Source organism: Paroedura picta, chromosome 12, assembly GCF_049243985.1.
Source record: "Paroedura picta isolate Pp20150507F chromosome 12, Ppicta_v3.0, whole genome shotgun sequence".
In the NCBI taxonomy this organism is placed as follows: domain Eukaryota; kingdom Metazoa; phylum Chordata; class Lepidosauria; order Squamata; family Gekkonidae; genus Paroedura; species Paroedura picta.
The window spans coordinates 27,906,605-27,931,736 of record NC_135380.1 but is presented as its reverse complement, the minus strand read 5'-3'; the positions used below and the strand labels follow the sequence as shown (position 1 = coordinate 27,931,736).

General features: G+C 45.7%; 1 protein-coding gene across 4 annotated transcripts in view; it reads left to right on the top strand.

Moving 5' to 3' along the window:
- ADGRD2 (adhesion G protein-coupled receptor D2) overlaps window positions 1–24,504 on the top strand; it is a 41,705-nt gene extending 17,201 nt beyond the window's left edge. For all 4 annotated transcript variants that reach the window (XM_077305874.1, XM_077305875.1, XM_077305877.1 and 1 more), the window contains exons 14-26: window positions 74–200; window positions 281–384; window positions 1,206–1,308; window positions 1,575–1,728; window positions 3,371–3,504; window positions 4,698–4,813; window positions 7,057–7,177; window positions 11,539–11,580; window positions 13,717–13,770; window positions 15,710–15,863; window positions 15,977–16,035; window positions 18,719–18,749; window positions 23,754–24,504. In XM_077305874.1, coding sequence (XP_077161989.1) covers window positions 74–200; window positions 281–384; window positions 1,206–1,308; window positions 1,575–1,728; window positions 3,371–3,504; window positions 4,698–4,813; window positions 7,057–7,177; window positions 11,539–11,580; window positions 13,717–13,770; window positions 15,710–15,863; window positions 15,977–16,035; window positions 18,719–18,749; window positions 23,754–23,761 — 1,207 coding nt within the window. In that variant the 3' untranslated portion in view covers window positions 23,762–24,504. The remainder of the gene's footprint in view (window positions 1–73; window positions 201–280; window positions 385–1,205; window positions 1,309–1,574; window positions 1,729–3,370; window positions 3,505–4,697; window positions 4,814–7,056; window positions 7,178–11,538; window positions 11,581–13,716; window positions 13,771–15,709; window positions 15,864–15,976; window positions 16,036–18,718; window positions 18,750–23,753) is intronic.
- The last annotated feature ends 628 nt before the right edge of the window (window positions 24,505–25,132 follow it).

Genomic DNA, 25,132 nt, shown 5'->3' with positions numbered 1-25,132 from the left:
CCTTCTGCCCAGATCAAGGTAATAGTCTCAACATCTGTACCAACCAGGAATTTCTTTCCCTCTGTCATGCCAGCCCTGAAGCTGGTGGAAGATGGTCTTCCACAGGCTGCTCTGTCATAACCTCCCACATGGAGTTTACCACCTGCTCCTGCAACCACACCACCAATTTTGCAGTGCTGCTGCAAGTCTATGAGGTGCAGGTAAGAAGTGGAGTGGGGGAGGGGAGGCAAGATCTGCTCAGGACAGATCTTAAGCAGCTTGTTCTTCTGTGCGGGGCTAGCGGAGTGCAGAAGAGGAGTCCACCTTGAAGACCCTGACTTTTGTTGGCTGCGGCGTCTCGTTCTGCGCCCTGATTGTCACCTTCGTTCTCTTCCTGGCTGTCGGGTAAGGCTGGAGGGTATGAAGATTCAGGTTAGGGGCCCAGATTCTAGATACCATACAAGTGTGGGGCCAGGTTTGCCAAAGGGCCTGACTCCTATCACTGGCACACACATATCAGGTTGGCTGAGAGTTAATACTCTGAGGATTCAGCAAAGCCTTCCACCATCCCTCTTGACGTTTGCGCCCAGCAGTGTCTTAGTCTCTGGATGAGTTCAGTGTTATTTCTTGGATTCTTGGAGGAAGCAGATTGCTGGCAATAGCAGCAGAACTGCTATTGGAGGGTTATGGAGTCCATCGCCTCATGGAGTCCATCGCCTCATCCACAATTGCCCTTCACCTAGAAATTCAGCACCAGTGCCTGAAGGAAAAGACATGAGTCATCAACCTCTGGGTCCTTTTGCTAGGATTCTGCTAGGGCCCTTCATTCCAGAGCCCCATTGATCCTCCTGTATAACCCAGGACACAAGCAGGATATCACATGTGCTGCAGAAAATCCCCTGGAGAGCAAATAGCAGTGAAAAGAAGTAAAGTCAGTTCTTGTGGGGCTTGCCAAACAATGGACCTACATCTGCCTAAGGCCCTGATAGACTTCTTCATTGCTGCTAGAATGTGTGGTGTATATAGACCAAAGGGAGAATCTGCAGAGATGGAGGCTAATTTCTCTGCAAGACCCAGTTCCCTGGGCCCTTTCAGCCTCCCTATCCCTGGCCCCCAGCCTCCTCCTTGGATGAAAAGAGATGCAAACAACTGTGCTTCATAGGCTCTGAAGAAGCATGGCCATTGGCTACCACATATCTAGCTCTTGCATCCCTTTCTTCCTGCAGTGTTCCCAAGAGCGAGCGGACCACCGTGCACAAAAATCTGATATTTGCTTTAGCAGCTGCAGAAGCCTTGCTTATGTTCAGCGAACTGGCCAAAACCAACCAGGTAGGAAGGGATGGGAACAACTGGGCTTCAACCATTCCTTCTGGATCCTTCTTGCACCACCCACCACAGCATGGGGAAATAAATCATGCGGCACATGCATGCTTGATAGGGACTCCCCTCCAAATGTCATCCTACTCACCCCCTTCCTCTCGGAGCCAGGCAAAGGCCAGAGGGTACAGGTGGGCAAGCAGTCCAGTCATTCCAGTCCCAATCATGGCCAGGTGACCCTGCTCATAGCCTGAACCTTCCTCTTTGCCTCCTGCCAGGGGGTGTGCTTTGCTGTCACGGCCTTCCTCCATCTCTTCTTCATGGCTGCCTTTGCCTGGATGCTGGTGGAAGGGCTCCTCCTCTGGAGCAAAGTGGTCGCTGTGAACATGAGCGAGGATCGACGGATGCGGTTCTATTACGTGACTGGCTGGGGTCTGTGTTCGAGTGAAGCAGAAAGGGGGGGTGGGCCGATGGCCAGGCTGGCTTCCTTTTCCTTCCTGTGCAACCCTGGATCCAGTTAAGAAAGCTGGAGGGTTTTGTACCCCACTTTTACAATTTACAATTGCCTTCCCTTTCTTCGCCCATGTGAGGTAGGTGAGGCTGAGTGAGCTCTGAGGGAACTGTGACCGGCTCAAGGTCACCTGGCTGGCTGCATGTGGGGGAGGAGTGGGGAATCAAACCCAGTTCTCCAGATTAGAGGCCACTGCTCTTAACCACGACACCACACACTGGCTCTTAACAGACGCCCTACATGCTGTAACTCCTGTACTGTTGCTTGTGTTGCAAGAAAACCTACAAGCTCCCCTGGTAAAAGGACCCATCCCCATTCAGCCTTGAAGTGCATTGGGTTACCTTGGGCCAGTTACTCTGTTTCAGCTTAGCCTTAGCAGGTCTGTTTGTTTGAGTACAGAGGAGAACTGTATACATTGTCATGCACTCATTGAATGGGATAAAGCAATCAGAGAATGAGGGAGTCCTGGTTCCTTAGCTCTGTTGTTGAATTGTTCAATCATGTGAACGTGAAACAGCATTCACCATTCCTGTGCCGTTTGTCAGTTTTATGTAGTGGTTAAGAGCAGTGGCCTCTAATCTGGAGAACTGGATTTAGCCAGCTGAGCGACCTTGGGCTAGTCACAACCCTGCTAGAGCTGTTCTCACAGAGCAGTTCTGCAGAGCTCTCTCAGCCCCATCTACTTCACAGGGTGTCTGATGTGTAGAGAAGAAGGGAAGGTGATTGTAACTCATTTTGAGACTTCTTTGGGTTGTGAAAAGGGGTATAAAAAACAGCTCTTCCCTACAGGAAAAATCTGGGCTACTGTGATATTATTTCACCCCTTGCAGTCCTCCTAGTGAGCAGCATGTGTCTGATCATAAAGAATTTGTGTGAAAGTAAGGCATGTAGACACAACCTTTGCAAGGGTCCTGTCAGTTGCATAGGTTTTCTTGGAGCTAAGGGCTATGTTTTGCAGCTTTTTAGAAAGGGGAATGCAACGTTTAAAGCTACCATGAGTGGTTCTTCTGGAATGCTAACCTTGTTGATTGTATAACCTTTGTTGGGATTGTGGCTCATCCACTCCTGGCAAACAATCCAGCTGTATATTGTATCAGGTGAAAAAGACACATGTTGATGGGTAGATTTTCCCTTTGTGCTTCAGTAATGGGGGGGGGGGTTCTGGAGCCCAACAAATAGCAAGAATATCTTATCACCAACATCATTCTGCAGGGTTTAGGCAACTTAGTGTGTGGCAGCTGATGTCAAAAGCCAAAGAAATGATCTGCAGACACACAAGGAATGGGTGGGAGCTGGGAATGAGGAAGACAGGCCAAGAAATAACCGTGAAGTAGCTCTGAGTTGATGGCCATTGTTTTATTTGACTTCTGGGTAATTGCAATTCCGTGTCCTCTGACATGGCCAAGAAAGACAGACTCTGCTTGTAGGCCTTTTAAGGCTACAAGCCACTGTCTGTAGCCCACAGGACACTGCAGCCAACAGCTCGGAAACCCCCCCCCCCCATCCATGAGTTGGATTATTCATAGCAATACTCATGACTGTCATTCTTGCCTGCACTTCCAGGGCTTCCAGTTGTTATTGTTGGTGTGACTCTGGCAACGTCATTCAACAAGTATGTGGCGGACAACCACTGTTGGCTGAATGTGCAAACAGACATCATCTGGGCCTTTGTTGGGCCAGTCCTCTTCGTTCTGACGGTAAGAACGAAAGTGTGTTTACAAAGCATGGCTGGTGGATCTTGCAGAACAAATTCTGAGTCCGGTGGCACCTTTAAGAGTTCAGGGCTCAAACTTTCTTCTGCTGCTTCAGACCAACACACCTACCCCACCTGGCTCTGTCTTCAGGGCTGATCTTGTGTTAAAGATATTTGGTGGAGATGCTGGAAAGAGGTGGGTCCCAGGAGAGGCCATGTTTCTGGTCTTGCTTCCAGTGCATCCTGTAGGAAACATAAAGGCATGTAGGCTTGAAGGTCTTGTTTCATGCTTGAAGGTCTTGTTTCATGCCTAGATGGCCTGTATGGCCCCTTCCAACTCTATGATTCTGTGATTCTATGCCGGCAAATCTCAAGGAGGAGAAATTGCTTGTGACTACTTTGTGGTGGTAGAAGGGTGCTCTCCACATGCACAGGGGTCTTTGGCATTATTGCCTCATGGAACAGATAATGTTGTAAGTTACATTCTGACACTTTCCTAAGATGTGAACAGATAATGTTATATATTCGTCTGCCTTTCTTGTTGAGGCACAAGGTGGGCTACTGAATTCTAAAACAATACAGTAAAGATCAGTATAGTACCTGTTGCTAGGAAAAGTTGAAGGCGGCAAGATCAGAGGAAGACCAAACATGAGATGGATCGACTTTATACAGGAAGCCATGGCCATCAGGAAGGCATGACCAGAGAAAGGCTGTTCATGATAGGACATTTTGGAGGTCATTAATTCATAGGGTTGTATAAGTTGGAAGCGACTTGATGACAGATAACACACAGAGAGAGTACCTAAAACAAATGGTGCAGTAAAACTGGGTTACAAAATCAGAGAACAGTGAATGAAAAGTATATAAATACATTCAATCAACAATGCAAAAGAGAGAAATTTTTCCAGACATTAAAATTACAATGTTCATTGTACTTTTTATAAAAGCAACCTCCTGAATAAAGCGATTCTATGCATTTTGTGGATGTTTTCGTTCAGGCCATTCCACCAGAGAGGAGCCCCACACTTGGTGTAGTCCGTAGGGTGCCTTTTATGTGTTCACTGTTGCGATAGCAGAAGTTGTGTATTCGCTAAAGAGGAAGAGGCTGGGATTCTTTCCTTGGCTGTTGTAGAAACACAGCTAAAGCTATGCTGACAGAAAGAACCCTCCTGTACTGCTGGCTCTAATCCCTTGCAGGTGAACACCTTTGTGCTTTTCCGCGTGGTGATGGTAACAGTCTCCAGTGCGCGGCGACGCTCAAGGATGCTGACACCCAACAGCAGCCTGGAGAAGCAAATCGGCATCCAGATCTGGTGAGTCAGACTCTGGTTATCAGACTTGATGGCAACAAGGCAAATAGCAATCCTGGGACCGTTTCAGTTCAGAAAAAAAAAATGCAGAGGGAGGCTTAAGGCTACCCTTCCCTCACACTATGATCCCAAATCAGGGACCCACATGCTGAGTAAGAAACTTCAAAAGAAGAGGGCTGAGAAGTTCTTACATGGAACTCCCAGAGTTCAGGGATCAGCAACATCCAGTTCTTGAGCCAAAAAGGCTCAATGCAGAGCCCATTACAGCTCTTTAAGAAAGAAAATAAAATGTTAAAGGAAATTGGACAGGTAGGTGGTATGTCAGAATATCCAGTGTATGCAAGAAATAGCAGGCAAAGGTACTAGAAGGCTTTCAGGAGATGCTTTACAGAAAGGGAAATTGTAGAAGTGAACAGATGGCAGGCAGTAATCCAAGTGAAAACAATGCACAGATATATATTTAATAAGTAATAAATGTATACAGGAGGACCCAGCACAGAAGTTTAAGTTATCATTTAGTTACATGTTAGTTAATTTTATGTAGCCATAGGCCATTGCAAAATGAATTAAAATCATTAAAACATTTTCAAGACATCATACAAAATAAACAATACAAATTAGAATACACCTACTAATCAATTAAGACAATCAGATTGTATATGACGAACTAGAGAATCTCGGTATTGGCTGTCTTTAGCGCCTCTTTGGCCCTTGTTTTCTTAGCTGCAAGGGCAAACAAGGACATTCTGTTGGTAACAGAAGAATTAGTATCTGATAACAAGAAAGTCAGTTTTTCCTTATCAGATTGACCATTTAAACCATTTAGTAAATTAGCAAGGAACTTTTTCCTTGGTTCGGTGTATAACCGACAGGATAAAATATAGCTTGGAAGGTCCTGCAGAACTTAAACTCCACAAATACAGAAGCGTTTTCCGGAAGTGCCTGGCCAATAGAGCTATTGGCATTGTTTGGAAATGCAGTGAAGTATAAATAGCTTTCAGATTATGGGCTGATTGTGGGCTTTTTGGTTTAGAGAAGGCATGTCCCATTTTCATTTGTGAAACTTTGGAAGATCTCTAGTGGTATCTTTTGAAAGTTGCATGAGTCTGGGAGGTCCAAGACACGCAAGATGGCAAACCTGGATCATGGTGATGAGTCCCTTGTCTCCCACTGTATAGTGTGTGCATCTCGGGGGAACATTTTCAGGTTTTTCCCTGCAGCTACTGTTTATTTCGTATGATGTCTTGAAATGTTTTAATCATTTTAATTTAATAATTTAGGCCTTTGGAATCAGGAAATACTCCCCTGGTGGTGTTGGCCAAGGACATCTGCATACCTTGAAAGAGGCAAAGTCAAAACGACCCCACTCGATTCTGTGTTCAGTTCTGCCTGTTGCACATAGGGAAATAGGGTCTGTTGCACATAGGGTCTGACCCAGGATCCTGCCCCACAAAGCAAGTGTTTCATTGCTAAGGCTGCAGCTCTGTCTCTGCTCAGAAGCCTTCCCTTTGTCCAGTCACCTCTGTATCGCTCCGTCTTGCAAGAGCTTTCCCTAAACTCTGATAAAGCTGCCGGGCCAAAAATCTCTTGTTGCTGTTAAGCCGGCGCCACTTTGCAAGCACCCGAGACACATTGTTCCTGCAGTTGCATAAATAAATGCTACTAAATTTGCAGATGTAACCTGGCATTGGAGGGCAGGATGACATCTAATGGCCACAGCGCCATGAAGAAGGAGGGGGGAAGGCAGGATATTCCCCTGCCCGGTGATGTCACAGACTTCCTCTTGAGCTCAGTGCTGTTCATAAACAAAGGGCAGGGTTGGCCAGGAAGGGAAGATGGTGGGTGGCATGGCCTGTACTGGTGCTATCAGCAGGCAGAGGAGCTTCTGTTTTGGCTTCTTTTTCTTGTTGAGGTCTTCAGGCTTGTCCCATCAGCTGTATTTCCCTGGATCAATCACAACACAGGGCGTACAAGCTTCGGGGAGCACAGAGACCCATACCTGGATAAAAGTAAGGAAAAGGGTCTCAGATTCCAAATCTGGGATAGAACCAAACCTTCCTATCTCAGCATTGGTACAGCAGGCACAAAGCAAGCTGAAAGATGCGTCTGAATTGTCTCTTTAAGGATGAGCAGCCTCCAAAACATCTTTGACAAGCATAAATTTGATTTTTTTTTCCTGATTTTGGCTTTGAATGCAGTGCACTTAATGATGTGTGTTTCTTCCCTTTCCTCTTGCCCTTTGCTAGGGCAACCGCCAAGCCTGTCCTGGTACTGCTGCCTGTCCTTGGTCTCACCTGGGTGTGCGGAGTCCTGGTGCACCTCAGCATCACCTGGGCCTACATCTTCATCGTGCTTAATTCCCTCCAGGTGAGTCTTGCCCCAGGACAGGGTGGCATTCTAAGGAGATGGTTTCCTCCTGGTTTCATTTGAGGTTGCCCTGAACAGGATGGAGTCCCAGAACCAATTTTCAGTGCTACAGACTCCAACATAAAGTAGCCAAGATTTGGTCTCCTTCAGAGCATATGCAGAGTATCCTTTCTTCACTATAGCCTTTCCTTAAATCTTGTGGGTTGGAGCGGAGGGCAGAGTTTCAGCTTCAGAAGATTGCTTTAAGGTGCAACAGCTCTCTTTTGGCAAAGGGCTCAAGAGTCTTTTTCAGCGCAGAGTTGCCCTTTGCAACTTCCAGCACAGTCCAGCAGAGCAGACATCGACTGCTGTTTGTCTGTCTAGGGCAGGGGTAGTCAAACGGCGGCCCTCCAGATGTCCATGGACTACAATTCCCATGAGCCCCTGCCAGCTGGAGGGCCGCCGTTTGACTACCCCTGGTCTAGGGATATGCCCTTTCCTTGTATCACCCATTTTTGTTCAGTGGCCGTTCTCCCACTGCTTAGCTCAACTTGGAGTGTCCTGCAATAACCCCTTTTGCCCTGGCTTACTTTGCACTTGGGCCAGAGTTCTTATCTTAACCCACACATCCACCCTCCCTTCAACCTGAAAAACAGCCCTTGGCCTTTGGTTTTCGGAAAGGAAATACCCTAGGAATAACAATCATCCCCAGGAGAGTATGAAGGGGCACTGGCAACAGAGACGCCATCAGGACTGCACCCTTCATCCAGTAATGCTCCAAGGAAAGAAAAGTATGTGTGCATCTGGCCAGAGGAATCAATCCCCCCACCCCCAGCTAGTCCTGCCTGTTCAGTAATAAGGCCCAGGTGCACACACATGAATGCCAGCTTACAGACAGGAGGAAACAGAGGAGGGGTTGTTCTGATGACCCTCCCCATCTGCACTGAGTGTGATGTCAGCGTGGAGTGTACAGCCCCCTTCCCCTGGCTGTGTAGGAGTCAGGTTTGTTTCATGGCTGGCCACAATTAGAATGCAAAGCTTTGAGATAGCAAAGAAGAAGAAAAAAAAACCCTCAGGAAGCGAATCCCTCCCAGAGCAAAGCATAAATACGCTAGGAGGGTGTAAATTTGGAGCAGCTGTTCCTGAACCGTGATTTAGTGATGGACTTTCTGATTGTGAGAGGCATGATCTAAGGGCCCTTCCCAGCAAAGAGGAGGGCAGGGAGCTCCAGGACAACTAGACAAGAAGGCATTCTGTTATCAGTTCCTGGGGTTCACTTCTATATCTCCAGTCAGGGACCCGAGAAGAGAGAATTTTCTCTCCATGTAATGCTACAATAGTGTATTCAGGATTGATAGAATCATTTCTGTTCCATACCTCAGTTAATGAATTTATGGGGATTCACTGCTGTAAACATGATGGCTAATGTTCATGGAGGGAGGAGCTGAGGAAAGGAACTGGGGAAAGGAACTGGGGAAAGGCTGATAAGCAGACCTTGCTAAGCTGGTTTTGGGGCTTCCTGGAACCATCGAGGATGCCCCCTTGGAAACAGGATGCTGGACTGGATGGACCTTCAGTGACTCAGAAGAGGCTTTGTATAGATCTGTAAACAGTCTCCTTTCCCTTACATGCATGCATGCACACGCTCTCTCCCTCGAAGAACTGCAGTAAATATGAGTGATCCTGCAAGTAGATTCAGATTCAGAAAACCTTTATTGGCCTGAAGATCCTGCAAGTAAATTCTACTAGGATTCTATTGAAATCACCTTCTGGGATTAGAGGAACAATCTTTTTTAACGGTGGCGCAAGAAGAAAGTCTTGTTATGTTTTGAGCCACATTTCCATAGGAAAGATATGATATTCTCTTACAGGTGGCTTCTCCCCATTTTTACATACTGGATCACACTGAAAAATCCTGGTTCCTAAAAGATATACAACCCACTGAACCCTCAGAGCTTGGCAAGAAGTAGCAGGCCAAGGCACCTCACTCTGTGACACTCTCGGGCAATGTTCACACAACAAGATTGTGAGGCTAGGGAACACATTTCAGCAGAGTAACAGAGTGACTTGAGAAGGGAGGCATTTCTCTGTTTGGGGCCACATAATGAATGCTAGTCAAGTATATTTTGAAAGGAGCTTGTTCATGCTCAACAGGTGAAATTCCAGTCCTCCTGTCTCTTTTCCTGCTTCCTTTTTCTTTAAGGAAGACTTCAAAGTCCTCTAGCTCTCTAGCAAATCCTGGGGGGGGGGGGGTCTTCAGTGCATTCAGAGGCCTGCAGATCATTCTCTTGGTTTCTCCCATGCCATTTGTCGATGGAGATTACACTGAAAAGACTTTCCACGACACCGAGAGTCCAGATAGGAGTCAAGGGGTGGAAGGAAAGCAGAGGACCTAATGTTTATCTCCTCTATTGTGGGCTCCTCTTTGGACTTCCCTTCAAGGAAGAGTGATTTGTTTGCATTGGAATTCATCCTGAGTTCTGTAAACCTGCTTTGCATGCCGATTTGCATACTCTGGACCAAGGAGTCTTGGAGCTCACAAAGTGGCAGATCTTTGGGTATAAACCCAGCCTGTGTTGGACCTCTGCATAAGTAGCTCATGCAAGCAGGCTTCACACACTGTTTCTTGTACCTTTTTGTTGGGCCCTGTGCTGGATTAGACCAGAAGTGTTCAAGGTACTCATGGCTTGGCTGGCTGGCTTAATGTTCAAATCTCAACTCTGCAATGATTTTTGTGAGTACAAGTCACTCCTTCTGGACCTATAAAAGAGGAGTTCTTAAGTTAGTTGCCTTGCAAGATACAAAAGAGAACTGTTGAAAATCTCCTTTCCCACCAGGGGTGGTGGTTGGGTTGCAACAGGGAAGGCACAATGATCCTGCCCTTGCTAAGTGTAGCCCAGAACTCTTTGGTTTTGCACGCTGCATGTCTGCCGAAGGAGAGCTTGCCTTGGGTCCAGTTAGCCTATCTGTGGGAGTCAGCCGATTCTGAGGCCTGGCAGAGAGCCACAGACCGTTGCTACCTCTGTCATGACAGGAGCTTTCCAGTAGAGGACAAGGCTGCTTTTGGCCAAGCAATTTCCCCTTATCTTGCTCTTCAGATCAGAAACAAAATTTTATCAAGGGAGAAAATGGTCACTAGAATACACAGCCTTTGTTTTAGCTTTGTAGTCAAACTCAGGCCTGCTTTGCCAGTACTAGCCTCTAGATGGCAATCGTTCTAGTCTGATAATCTTCTAGGATCCAGATGGTTTTTATTTATTTCTGTATTTATTATATTTATATACCGCCCTTCCCAAAGGCTCAGGGCGGTTTGCATCAAACAGGAACAATACAAATAACTCAGTTTATAATAATACAATAATAACTATAGCATTATGAACAATAGAACATTGGGGAGAACAATAAATCAACACCAGTGGGTGGGTGAGGCTGCAGTGATGGTTGTAGGAGGGAGGCTCAGGGGGGCCGATTGGAAGTGGTGGTTCTGGTCAACCTCAACCAGCTCCCTGTTGCAGGCTCTGCGGAACTGTTTGAGTTCCATCAGGGCCCTGATCTCCTCTGGGAGCTCGTTCCACCTGGTGGGGACCAGGATGGAGAAAGCTCTGGCCCTGGTTGAGGTCAAGCAGGTTTCCTTGGGTCCAGGGACCACCGGGGTCATATTCTTTGAGGGGTGTAGGCAGAGAGGTGATCCCCTTACGTACACTGGGTCCAGACTGCATATGGCCTTAAAGGTGATAACCAAAATCTTAAGCCTGATCCGGGATTCAGCCAGAAGCCAGCACAGCTGCTTGCCTGTTCTGAACTTGGTGGCAAGGAGACAGGTCTAGAGGATCGAAGATTTCGGTCTGATTTTGAAACCCAGAACTGGAAGGTATCTCAAGGATCATCTAGTCCACCCCCATTCACAACTAACTCCCGAAGTGACTCTCTTGCTCTATGTCCAGAGGAAGGCAAAAAGCCTCAAGGATTCCTGGCTGATCTGGATTGGAGGAAAATTCCTTCCTGCCTGCCAATCAGTGACCATTAGCATTACTCTGGGAGTGTAACAAAGGACTGCAAGAACAGAGCACTGACCCATCTCTTCCTACCCTTCCTGTCATTATCTGCCTGAGTTCACACAACCAGAATTGCTGTCAGATGGCCATTGAGCCTCTGCTTAAAAACCTCCAAGGGAAACAACACCTTCCCATTTTGCATTTAGCCTAACCTCCTAGTTTGCTTTCTACATGGTCACGATCTCATGGGTTCAAACTGGATGGAGATGCTTCTGAAAACAAAGTCATGTAAACTTTTTGGTAAAGCCTCAGAGCCAAACTAAAAATGCTTACTTTGAAGAGTTTTTAGGATCTTTGTTTATGTATATTTATTTTTATTATTTGCAGGGTCTGTATATATTCCTGGTCTATGCAATTTACAACAGCGAGGTAAGATCAGGGCCTGGGGCTGGAATGGTTTTGTTCTCTTTCTTTGTTTCCTCCTCTGACCTAAAAGTCTTCAGTAGTATCTATCCCAGTGAATAATAAGAGAAAGAAAGAATTAAAGCAATAGAAGACAGGCTAAACTATATTAAAGAAGATGTCATAAGCTGCCCAAACTCTCACGGCCTGAATAAAAAAAATTGATTTTAAAAGTGTATTTGTTGGCCTACGATCCATAAAAAATTTATTTGGGGAGGCTCATTTTGCTGGCCCATAACTGACTATATTTATTTGTACATTTCTATGCCGCTGCTCTCCAGAAGGTCCCGCGGCAATTCACAACAGTAATAAAATACAATAAAACCCCCTAAAAACACTCCATACATGACCATTAATCAGATGGCGATTTATTCCTTTAGGATCTCTAATCTCCCACCCATTCAGCCCATGGGTCAAGTTCTCTTTCACTGGAAGCAAGGGTCCAGATCTAATCAAATATTTGTGTGTGGGGGGGGAGTCTTCCAATGGGAACACTGAGACCCTATCCTGGCCTCAACCATACGCCAGGCGGAAGATCTCCATTTTGCAGGCCCTGATGAAAGCTGACCGCTCCAGCAGGGCTATCAGCTCTTCTGGGAGCTCATTCCACCTGGTTGGGGCCAGGACCTAAAAGGCCAGGACCGGGCAAGGCCAGGTAGATGTCCCAGGGGCCCGGGGCAACCAGTGGATTCATACCCCCAGAGCAAAGAGCCCTGCAGGGGGCATAAGCAACTAAGCTGTCCTGCAGATCAGTGGAACTCAGGCCATGTGTAGCCTTAAAGGTTAATACTAATACTTTGAACTTGACCCGTAAGGAGACTGGTAACTAGTGTTGATGTTGGAGCACTGGCTTGTTCCCTCTCTAGCCTCCTACACATCTTTAACCACTCCTGCGGAGCGGATAAAATAAAAGAGTAAGGGCCCTGAGGGCGGGCCCTGTCCGGGATGAGGAAGGGTGCCCATTGGCCCCTTCCCCTGGACTGACAAGCAGAGGGCCCAATCAGGAGGCGTGAAGCAGGAGGATTCTGCCTCCCGATTGGGCCCTCCGCTTGTCAGTCCAGCCCCAAACCGTCAATCAGCAGCTGCTGCTGCTGACTGGATGTTTGCCCCAGCACGGACGAGTTGGGAGGCGCTTTGCGCCTCCCAACCTGCCCAACCCCCACGAGGGCAAACCTTAGCCCCACGGCAGCCATTCCTCTCTTGGCCACCGAGAGGGAAGGTAGGCCCACAGCCCCCCATCACCTGGGCCGGGGACCGGGGGGGGTAGCCTTTCCAGCCGTCACGGAGCACATCGCACGCCCCGGGCCTTGAGAAAGCTTTTTCCCTGGGGGGGAGGTGAAAGCCCCCAGTGACTGGAAAGGCTTTTCCCTCCCCCCCCCCCAGGGAAAAGGCCTTTCCAGGTGGCTTCATCCTGGGGGAGTAGTTCGGGGGGGGGGGGCAGCCCTTCCCACCCGGCCTGGCAGTGCTGCCCGGCCTGTTGGGAACAACTAGCGCCTGCTGTGTTTTTATTACAGCAGGCTTAATTTCTAGTCTTGTAATACTTCGGTGCACTGTGCTAGTGCAGAGTTGACATCAGGGAATCACAATTTTAACGTTAATCAAAACCTGTGATTCTGCTCTTCAAGGCTTTGGAAATAAGTTTGGGAACATACGGACAGTGCAAACTGCCAGAAGGGACTCAGAGTCCCCACAGTATGTGTATCTATATGCACCCTGCTCATATTATAAGACAATACAGGATCTGAACACAATCTGCATAGGTAATATGCCTGCTCCCCTAGATCTAACCAGAAGTCAAACTTGTTGACTTCCCTCTTTCCTCCTAATACATTTGGTAGTCACTGGAGGGTGGGAATTCTGGGGGATATGGTTCTTTGAATGAGTCCAGCAGATGATGGGTTCAATGAATATTGTGTTTCAGGCAAACTTGCAGAGCCCATCTGTGTCTCCTTGCAGAGACAGCCCAAAAAAAACCTGATCATGGCTAAAACAGATTGGTGGGTGCAATCAATTGCTGTCATGTTTTCCCTCCTCCGTTTTTTCTTGGGATTGCTAAAGAGAGGTGAAAGGAGCGCTGATTTCTTGTCTGTGTTCAACTTGTAGGTGCGAAATGCCATCCAGCGGATGAAAGAAAAGAAGAAAGCACTCTCCTTCACGGTGGGTATTAAGGAGCAGGGGAGGGGGCTAGTGTCACCCACAAGCTGATCTTAGAGCAGATTATTTTTAAGTTATTGTGTACCTAAAGTATTTATATCTACTTTCCCAAGCATTCAAAGCAGCCTATGACATAGTTGTAAACAACCATCACAAGATGCATTGAGATATTTCATTATTTAGTCAGACTGAACACAACACAAGTTAAAAGCTCAAATATGTAACAGCCACAACGAGGGAACATATTACTTCCCAGCTTGCCTCTCATCCCTAAAATTTGTGGTCCAGACTGCTGGCATGATAATTTTTTGGTGTAATTTTCTTGCTGTTCCTTGGCACATGCCTGAATGTGATCTTCTGGTTCTCTTCACATGTATTGATTTACTTCATTTATTTACCGTAATGGGGACCCAGTGCTGTTTTCATTGGTCTTCTCGCTTCCATTTAGTCCTCACAACAACCCCATGAGGTAGGTTAGGTTGAAATGGTGTGGCTGGGCCAGGATCACCCAGCAAGTTTCTTTGGCAGAGTAGGGATTCAAACTCGGGTCCTAGTCTGACACTGCAACCATGGATCTAAATGGAAGCCTGGGACTTGTTTGTGAACAGAGTCAAACAACAAGGGCTGAAATGGAGAAAAAAAACACATCTGTGTGAGCACTTTTGACACGTTTCATCCCCAGGGCTGAGTTTCATGTACAGAGAAGACATTAGGGCAGGGGTAGTCAAACTGCAGCCCTCCAGATGTCTGTGGACTACAATTCCCAGGAGCCCCTGCCAGCATTCGCTGGCAGGGGCTCCTGGGAATTGTAGTCCACGGACATCTGGAGGGCTGCAGTTTGACTACCCCTGCATTAGGGGAATAATATCTAATTTTGGACAAGTAGTCTTCTGGATTTCCCCAGTAACTGTGGACAGGCAGTCTTCTGGATATGTCCTTGCTGTTCAAGAACAATGAATTTCATGTTGGGAAGAGGGTTCCAGCTCAACTTTCTCCCTGGCACACTGGTTTTCAGTCTGCAAAGAGTTTGTTGGGCCGGAGGAAACATTCAGACTTAACAGACCACTTCCCATTTAAAATGGTGCACCCTAGAAACAGTGTGTCCTGGCTCATCTTCACATGTGCATTGTGTAGTAATCCCACAAAAGAGGTAAGCTAATAGTGTTGCCACACAGTTATAGACTATAGAATGGTCACATTTAAGATGGGTTTTTTGCAGTGTTGTTTTTAAATTGCTAGTAGCTAAAGCAATATAAGAGCCTCTTGTAGCACAGAGTGGTAAGGCAGCAGACATGCAGTCTGAAGCTCTGCCCATGAGGCTGGGAGTTCAATCCCAGCAACCGGCTCAAGGTTGACTTAGCCTTCACTCCTTCCGAGGTCGGTAAAATTAGTACCCAGCTTGCTGGGGGGTAAATGGTAATGACTGGGGAAGGCACTGGCAAACCACCCTGTATTGAGTCCGTCATGAAAACGCTAGAGGGCGTCACCCCAAGGGTCAGACATAACTCGGTGCTTGCACAGGGGATACCTTTACCTTTACCTAAAGCAATATATCTGCAATTAAAAAAAAGTAAACAAACCTGCAAATAGCCTACTGGCAGTCGAGGGGTGGGATGGGGGGTATGAGTGGAAAGGACACTGGAGATGGGCATGAAGATGCAGGAATCTGCACCTTCCTGTCCACACCTTCTACTAACCTGCTTTGGGCATGACCTTCCCTGAATGATCATATCAAAGCAAGTTCACTGGAAGCTGTGACAGAGCTGGAGGAGACCTGGAAAGCACAAAGAAAGCCAAAAAAGCACAAGGTATTGTTCAAAAGGCCAAATTAAAATCAGCTGTCATTGGAAAGGGAGCCCTGAGCAAGATCATGCAGATGCAGATGATTTCCCAGGTTCAGGACGGAGTCTCCAGGTGCTGTTCAACTGCCTTCTCATTTCAGAACTGCTCCCACCCCATCAATTATCTGTCAAGTCCAAAAAACACATCCTGGGAGATGGGCAAGTTCCACCCTTCCTCAGCAGACAGCACTGCGTCTCCCCCAGTAGAGAAAGACCTATCGGTGGACATCAGCCACAAGAATATCAGCAACAAAGGTATGGAGATCAGCTTTGCTCTGCTGTCAGGGTTGGGTGCTTTTTCGAGCAATAAGTATGTGTGTGAGTTCATGTTTCACATCCCAACTGATACTCATTTCTTCCTAATATAGGGAACTTGAGTGCCAAACTCCCAATGGGGATTTCCTCAGTGATGTCATCAGAGAGACCGGTATGTACTTAATTCCTACCTGGAATGGCTAGGAAGTAGATTGCCACCTGCTGGCTCAAAGCTTTTGCGTGCAAGCACACTTCCTCAGATACAATGGGATGGGAATTACCAGTCCATACATAGAGGTAGAGGTGATGAGTAAATTAGTGTACAGCACAATGAAGATATTTAACAGATCCGGAGACCAAACAGAAATAACAAGCTTAGCATATAAGGTTACCATTGTTTGGGTTTAATATGAGAAGGGAAACTCTGAAGGAAATAAATCTATCAAAAATAGGGATTAATGGGCAGATGTGGCTTCAGTTGTGGAATGCTGAGAGTAATTAAGTGAAACTCTGTCATTTACGTTCCATCCATCTCCTCTCGAGCATGAAGGCATCTTTACTGCATCTTCTTCTTTAAAGTAGAGTGATTGACCGATTTTGATTAGAGTTGTATGGGGTTTTTTTTCTTTTCATTTTTGTATTCTCTAGTGCTTATTCTAGTCTGTATAACCTCCCCTTTTAGAACAGGTTCTTGTGACCCTTGAACTCTCCATTTATTCTCTCCGTCTTTGGTCACCTTGTAGGAGAAACAACTTTTTCCTTCCTCTCTTGGCTACTGAGTTCCCTCTGTTTGGCATTCTGAGTTTTGAAACAGCGGCTTCTCAGATGGAAGGGTTTTTTTTAATGTAAGGAAGAAAAAACGGATAAAAGCAAACCATGCGTTCTTCCAAAGAGCCTGTAGAATGAAGACAAGAAGCCAGCTAAAAGCAACAAAGGTCACGCCTGCCTAGCCATCCCCAGAGCAAGTGTGCTGTTGAAGGGCTGGGTGTTTCTTTGTATAGCTGGGTGTAGCTCCATCTAAGATGAGCTTATTGTTTCCCCCCTGGCATTGTTGTTGGCAGCAGCTGACTACAAGCTGGGCAGAGGATATTTTAAAAACTCCAGTTGGATTTCTGCCCCATATGTCCCTGCTGCTGCAAAGGATTATGCCATGTTCCTTCTGCTTGACTTCCAAGGGCACCAGGTGCATCACAGCCAAATGAACAGTGCTTATTTGGACCTGGGACCTGGGACTTTGCCCTCATCAATGTAGGCTTCTTTTTGGGTACAATTTTAGGTAAAGAAAGCTCGATATGGCCATTTTCACACACTAAGCCCAGCTGTTGGATCCACGTCATTGCTAGGCTGCTGGGCACCCAATCTCAGGTGCAGGCTAAAGAGATTAAGTTTTCCAGTGTAGTTAACATTGGGGTGGATTTCTGAAATGCCAAGGCCACTGTGTTTCCCTCCGCTGGTCTTAAGAGGCAAAGATAGAATCAGCTGCATCTGAGTTGGGAGGGCTTCTCTGCTTTGATGATGGGTCATAGTGGCATGATATCATCTGGGCTGTGTTAAAAGTGCACTAGAATCAAACATCCCTGGACAGCCCAAATTCTGGACTTCAGATGATTCCAATCCAGAGTGTTACTTGCTTATATACTTGGGCTGTTTTTTCAGATCACAAGGAGAGACAGGAAGCTACACAGGGCATGGGAGCCCAGCCTGCTTCCCCTGAAAATAGCTATCCCTCACCTGGCTCTGGCTTCCATATCTGCCAAGGATCACAAACATGCTTTCCAGGCTGTCTTGGTTACCTAAAGATCAGAAAGAGGCACAGGGACATTCTCAGGATGTCTTCTGGAACCAGTTTCTGAACAGTGCAGGTTTTGGAACTGCAAGTCTTCAACCAGTGATTTTATCCAATGAAGATTAATCATGTATTTTCCGTGGTCTTGGTTGCCACATGGTACTGATCAGAATTAGCATCGACACAGATAAATTACAAAATGTGTTTGAGATATCCCTTTTTAAAAATAGGTGTCTCAACCCCTGAGCTACCTATTGAACAGTGAAGCATGTTTTCAGCCCTTGAGGTTATTGCAGAGAACCCCCCCCCCAAAAAAAAAAAACCTGTATGCTTTCTGCAAAATTGTCAGGTGTTACAGATTGGTCATAAAATGCATTTTATTTTTGAGAAAATGCACCATGGGGGCTATGGGCTACAGCAAAATCTGTGGCTTAAAGTTTCAAATTATTTCATTGGTGAGTAGACCTTGGAAGAGCCAGATAAAGTGTATGTCAGTTTCATCCAACTCTCCCTTCAGCAGCTGAAGAATGAAATTGACATGGAATTGAAAATCAGTCTTAGCAGCCTTTTTGGTAACACAACAAAAGATGCAGAGCAAGACAACCAGGTCTTTATTAAGCTATTGTGTTTAAAACAGTAGAGGCCACATTTGGACATGCTGATTCTTCCATAGGGTGGATTGGGAAGAGGCCGAGCCACAGCAGGTTCAGTTAGGTTAAACGCCAGTGAGAATTTGATGTTACACAAAAGGTGTCTGGGACAAAGCAAGAAATGAAACCTGCCCCTGACCTGAAAACATTAAAACCAGCAATAATGTGCATCTCTAGCATTACGGAGTCCTTGGAAGGTGGGGGGGGGTAACTGCAGAGAGCAGTTATTTTAGCAAATCTGATAGTGGGTCTTAAGGGGCTGCTATGTGGAGAGCTGGTAGAACTGAGCCCTGCATGAGCTTTATGACTAGCTGTAGGCTGCAGATAACTCCTGTTGGGGGCTCTCAGGATCTGCAAGCCTTTTCCAATAAATGCACTGTTGTTTTTGTTTTTGTCCCCCTGTCCTCCCGTTCTTTCAGGCTGTGCAGCTGACTGCATTCAAATCATCAGGTAATTGTTTTTGTTTCCAGTTTTATTGTTTTTCCTGTTTTATGGGTTAATATCTTTTTCCCTGGTTCTCTTGGTCTCCTGAATGGTATGTGATGCTAGATTCGCCTGTTCTCTGACAATAAGGAACTTCTAATTTAAAATGACAGTGCCTCAAATTCCCTCCACATTTAAGCTTGCCCAAGCAGAGATTGCTCAGAGATGCTCCAACCAGTCTCTCCAATTAGGACCCAAATCACCTTCCTGCATCGTTCTCTCTGCCTTCATTTTATTCTCAAAACAACCCTGTGAGGTTGGTTAGATTGAGACTGAGTAACCCAAGTTCACACAGTGAGCTTCCATGGCAGAGCGGGGTTTTGAAGCAGAGCTGTAGCTTTGTGAGGGTGGTTTCAAAAAGAATTTTCTTCCCCTAAGGTGGCTTCATGAGATTCAAATAGAATTCCTCCACCTGAAACATCACTGTGCTATTAAATAAGGCTGATTTTTTGTAAAAGTCCAGCTGGGCCAATGCTACACCTTCAACTTTGGCCAGCCAGCAGCTTCATGGAGGCTCACACATGGTGTCCGCCATTGGCCTGTTTTTCGTTCCCAGTAGCTGGCATTCAGAGGTATACTGCTACTGAATATTAAAGTTTTATTTTTCACTATCATGATAAGTGGCAGAGTTATCCTTATCTATGTATCTAATTTTGAGAAGCTAGTTGTGCTAGTGACTATTACTGCCCCCTCACTTAATCATGCACTGCCCAAAACAGAATTGCTCCCCCTTCCTTCCTCCCTCCCTCCCTCCCCTCTCTGCCCTTTGTTGATCTAGAATCTGCTGCAAATCAATTTCTCTCCAAGCATTGCGTGAATACTATGTCTTTCCAGAGCGTGGGAGTCATCTCGCGCTCTCTTCCCTCTCCGTGCCATTCATGGCTTTATTTAGCTCTAGTGTTTCTCCATACCTGCCCACCCCCTACAAACACACAGTGCCAGAGAATGCAGACCCTTAAAAAAAAAAAAAAGCAAAGGTATCCTGGTCAGGTAATAGCACGGAAGGACCTACTGAACCACAACTCTGCAGAGCTGCTTTCTATGCAGAGCAGGGTCTCCTTTGGTCTTCCATGTGCAACTCTAGCATTACTGAGTCCTGACAAGGGCTCGGCAGGGCGCACACCACCATGTCCTCAAGGCCACAGCTCCCAGGAGAGTGGAGAAGCCATCGTGCCAGCCAACCTGGGGGAGCATCCCTTTGGACATCTGTTGCAGGAGAAATGCTGTGCTTACGAATTCCATGCCACTTGTGCCCTCTTGTTCCCAGGCTTTCTTAGCAATGCAGAAGAATTCTTCCCTTATCTGAAACATCAGCCCAGTGCTGAGCTGAGAGCAGAGAATTCTGGTGGGCACAACACACACAGGCTGTGCTATGGCTGGCATCTGCATAAGGAAAGCAGCTGCCTGGTGCCTCTTCGTTTGGCTCAGAATCAGAGGGTGAGGGGACCACTCGCTAGGCCAGGCACTCCTTCCTCTTATGTTGGACCATGGCAGCAGCCCCACCCCAGCCAGTCAAGCTATGCGGTAGAAAAACTAGTTGCCCCAAGCGAGTTGTGCAACAGAAGAGAGCCTGCAGAACAAGCAGCACTAGATGCTTCGAGTAGGCATTCTATGTCGATGTGCTACAGGGGAAAGTACAAATATGTTTCGATCTTGCAATCATTTGGAATCATGGCACCATCTTTCCCCACGCCAATGTTTTATTTAATGAAAAAACAAAGCACACTGAGCATGGGGAATACCCTTATGCAAAGAACTTTGTTACCTTTGACTCCCTCAGAATAACCTTCCAGCCTAAGCATTTCACAGGTAGGGGGGATGGGGTTAATCCTTCCTGTTCCCCCTTAGATTCACTATTGGGGGTTCCACCATCCCACTTGCACAAGTTGTTCTTGAGTATATGACCCCACCCACCTATTCTGTCTCTTTCTTCTTCTTTTCTGGGTTAAATTTCCAAGTACATAAAAATTGTCCATAAACAGAATTATACAAGAGGGCTAAGCGATATCTGACCATATATCTAGAATCTATAAACTGGACTCCATCATTTCTCCTGATTTTTCTGCTCTTTTGGATAAGCAAAGACATTTGTTTGCTATTTAATTGTAACCTTCTTTTGGTCCTTGCTTTGAAGCAAAAGTGTGGCTGAATCAGCAGCCATAAAAGCTGTTGTGGTATTTATTCATCAGGGTTCCTGTCACTGATTATCAGCTGCTTTTCCAAGGTGACACCTGGACAGAGGCATGAAATTCTCAGTGAAAAGAATAAAATAGTACCAGTGAATTAAAATATATATATATAAAAGCCTGGATATAGCTGCAGAGAAACCGGCTATTCGTTTGTAAATGGTCATTTATTTCACAGATATATTAATTAACAATAAACATCATTTTAATGTTATCCCTTCATATATACTACTGCTTTATATTAAAGGCAGGGATATTGTTCCGCCAAGACGGGCACAATACAAGGTGCTGTGCACTTGTATTGGAAGGTTCTGCTATTCCCCCCGCCCTCCATGTTAAGGACACCCCCCCCCCAAAGCTTCTGGACCCCATTCACCACACAAGAGGCCACATGTTCCTTCCCCCAAACACACACCTCTAATGAGTTTCTGGCTTCCTTTATAGAGGCATGATCTTCTGTCAATATTCATTATACCCCATTATATGGGCAGGGGAGGCCCCTGGAAAGTGTGGGGGGATGTTGTCACATATTTGCACAGACAATAAGAAGCGTCTTTTTCATCTTGGCGAAGAAGGCGATCGCCTCGGCCCCCGTCTCCTCGAGTGTTGCTCCATTGTTTCCTTGTGATAATTTCATTATCCACTTTGAATACATCTTGTATGTTGCTAAGCCGTGCATAGCAACATGTGCCTCCTGGTCTCCACAGCTGGGCACCTCCAGGAGTACTAGGAAGCCATTCCAACGAGTCTCAGCTATGTGCCAAAGAGACCCTTTAAAAGTTGCCTTTCAAATGAAAACCAGGGTGCCTAGATGGCTCTTGCTAGCAGAAATTGGGGGGGGGAGAGATATGGTGTCCTCTTTGAATCCCTCTGTTGTTCTTTCTGCATGACAGCAGTTCAGAAGATTAGCAGAACCTGAATGCTCTGTTTACTTCGTGTCCTATCCGAGCACTCCAGAGTTGTTAGAATTTGAGCTTGTTTATTTTTTCATGGCAATTTCTGATTTTGCTAAAGGTTCTAAATGGAGTCATGTTTGAAATACCCTAATTTGGTCAGCTAAATGTTAAGAATCAGTGTGCCAGATCTGCAGCCTGTCTTTTAAACATGTATGCAGACATCCCCAAGCCCATGTTATCAACAGATGTGCTTCGAAAATAAATTGCTTTAATTTTTGCATGCAAATTTGAACTGGAATTCTTACTGATCTCGTGTAGGAAAAAGCAAGAGTACAATATCACGCTTCTTCTTCAGATACAGCTAGAATGTGAATCCATCTGTCCTATTATTTGACGAACTACACAGACTCATGACAGATCATACCCTGCCATGAATCTTGTTGGACTTTAAATTGCTACTGGATTTTGCTCTTTTCTACTGCTACAGACAAACAAGCATGGCTACCCAATTCATTTTTGTAGACTCAAATGGACGTGTTGGTCTGAAGTAGTACAAAAGAAATTGAGTCCAATGGCACCTTTAAGACCAACAAAGATTTATTCAAGATGTGAGCTAACAAGTTGCCTTTAATTACTTATTTTCACAACTGGGAAAGAGTCTGCCATTAATCACTAACTTTACATTTTTATTGCCCCAATGTTTTTGTCAAGGACAATTGAACCCAGAGGACTGATCTGCTTTTCTAGCAAAGAATTATCATACTGCATATTTGGACTTATGATGCTGTTGACTTATTTGCTACTAATGTACTTTTTCCTTATATCTGTATTCTTATGACCCCTGTTCGATTGTCTGAGAAAGTGTGCATGCACACGAAAGCTCATGCCTTGAATAAATCTTTGTTGGTCTTAAAGGTCCCATTGGACTCAAATTTTGCAGCAGTTCATTTTTGGTTTAACTATATGGCATCCATAACTGCACTGCAGTCCTCTGACACAAATTGTGAAAAAAGTGCCATCAAACTTCTTGTGCAGTGACTGGTGTATTGGTACAACTGCTTCTTTGCATGCCAAAGAAGTCCCAGGCAGTGTCTCCTGTTAAAAGGATTTCAGGTCACTGGTGTTGGGAAGGATCTTTCTCTACCTGACACAACTGTTCAGAATACAGGAAACTAAGTAAAAGGTAATGGTCGGATGTGTTAAAATACAGCTCTATATGCTGCACTTCATATTCAGTGGATCACAGATTTAATCCACAGCATTTCCAATTCAGAGATCTCAGGATCTCTATCCAGAGTTCATTGGAGCAGTGGGTTAGTTAGGTATTATGCAAGTCGCCCAGATCCCCTGTATGCACTGCTCACTTTTAGCACTTTATGGACTATATATTGTTTGTCACACAGCATCCTTGCAAATTTGGGCATTACCTCTTCCTTTTTCACAAATGGGTGAGACCTAGAGAAGAGTGGCTTGGGTGCTATGTCATTGTGCTCCTTGTGCTTCTTTCCAACCGTTCCAAAAATTTTTCCCCCACTGCAGTGCTTGCTTCCTCTGTGGCTACCACTTCTGCTCACACAAGATCAATGTTTTCCAACATCTTGAGTATGCAGAAATCCTGGAAGCAGCAGAGGAGGTCAACACCAAAGCAAAGCTACCATAGTTGACAGAGATAAGTGTGAGTGCTCATAGGACCAAAGCCTATCGTTTCTGGTTGTTTAAACAGCATTAAAAAGCCCTTGAGGAAGTGCATGAATAACTCTATGAGGTACAGTCACATTATTGGTTATCAGGGAGTGCCAGGTCCACTTGCAGCTCCAGACAAAGGTTGTTGAGTACAGGCTCAGTTTATATTCTACTGTTCTGAGCTGTGTTTTCCTCTTGTCCTTCAGGTTTCTGAGGTGTTCCAGTTATCTCCCCTATTCATCCCAAGGCAGCACAATTTTGGAAGAACCACTTCAGGCAGAAGACAGGATCAAGGTACCCGCAGGTGACCAGGTTCAGTTTCTTCGAGATCTGGCAGCAAATGGGCGGAATTGTTTTGCTTACGGCTAACCAAACAGTCTTCAGCACACTGTCCTCCCACAATGGTACTTATCTATTTTGGTGAACTCTTGGTGGTTTTTCTTGGGTGCATGGCTGGTCTTGACTGGCCACAGACCCAGGAGACCAAGCTGTTTATCTGGGCTAGGGGAACTGAGGTAAACTACTTGCCTCAGTACAGAATTTGCCATGAGTTTCTCTTGTCAGTGATTGTCACACTTATTGGACATCAGCTGGGGAAGTTCTCCTGCCCAAGCCCCATGGTAGTTCTACCATGCCCATGGGTTTCTCCCATCTCTTTCAATAGGGTTTGTGTTGAATGACTTCTTATACCCTTTTGGCCACTCTCATGACTGATAAATATTTTGTTCTTCCAAAGTGGCCTGTAATTGTTTCCTAGCTAGGGGGTCCTAGTGAACCCTGTCTGTTCCGATGCCAGAGGTATATCTGCAGGCCGCTAAAAGACTTTGGAGTTCTATCTCATCCCTATCATTCTGCCTCCCGAGATTTCCATCTCTTTCTCCCCAGCCATGTGTTGATGCAGACTGCTCTGGCTGTATCCGTGACTTTGGTGGATTAAAAACTGTATTTAACTCTCCCTATTTGTAGATTTGGTGTCTGTATGTCTTGTTCTTCCCCCTTGCAAATGCCTGGATGCCCCTGGAACTGATGTGACATTAGAAATCTGTAAAAAGGTTGTTTTTCTATTTAGACAAGGTTTGCGAGTTAAAACACTCTCATATTTTTCATTTATGCTTTTCTAATGTCCTATTGTATTGTTGTGAATGCATTATTTTAATGGATTTATTTTATGGTTTAATTGGGCTTCCTTTCAAGGAGGAAGATGATTTACATTTTTTGGAAATAATCTCTAGGTTAATTTTAAAATGTACCTACAGAGTCTCTTTGCAAGGTGGAACACATTGAATGAAAAACTAAATTCTACCATTCCTCACTTTAAAAAAAGGGCTTGCAACAGCTGGCTTTAGCATCTTCCATAATTGGAAATGTTATGCTAAAAACGTGAGTTAGGAGCTGCCAGTGCTGAAGATCTTGCAAGCAGATTGAATTGTGGGAACTGGCCTGAAATTCCTGACAAATCAGAGATATTTCTGCCCTGGATGTGCTTTCATTGCTGCTGATCAGAGCGAGGAAGGTTCCTGCTTGCAGAAATCTTGGAATCCAGTATCTGTTGAATGAGCCTGAAGGGACATTTTGAACCCAGTTT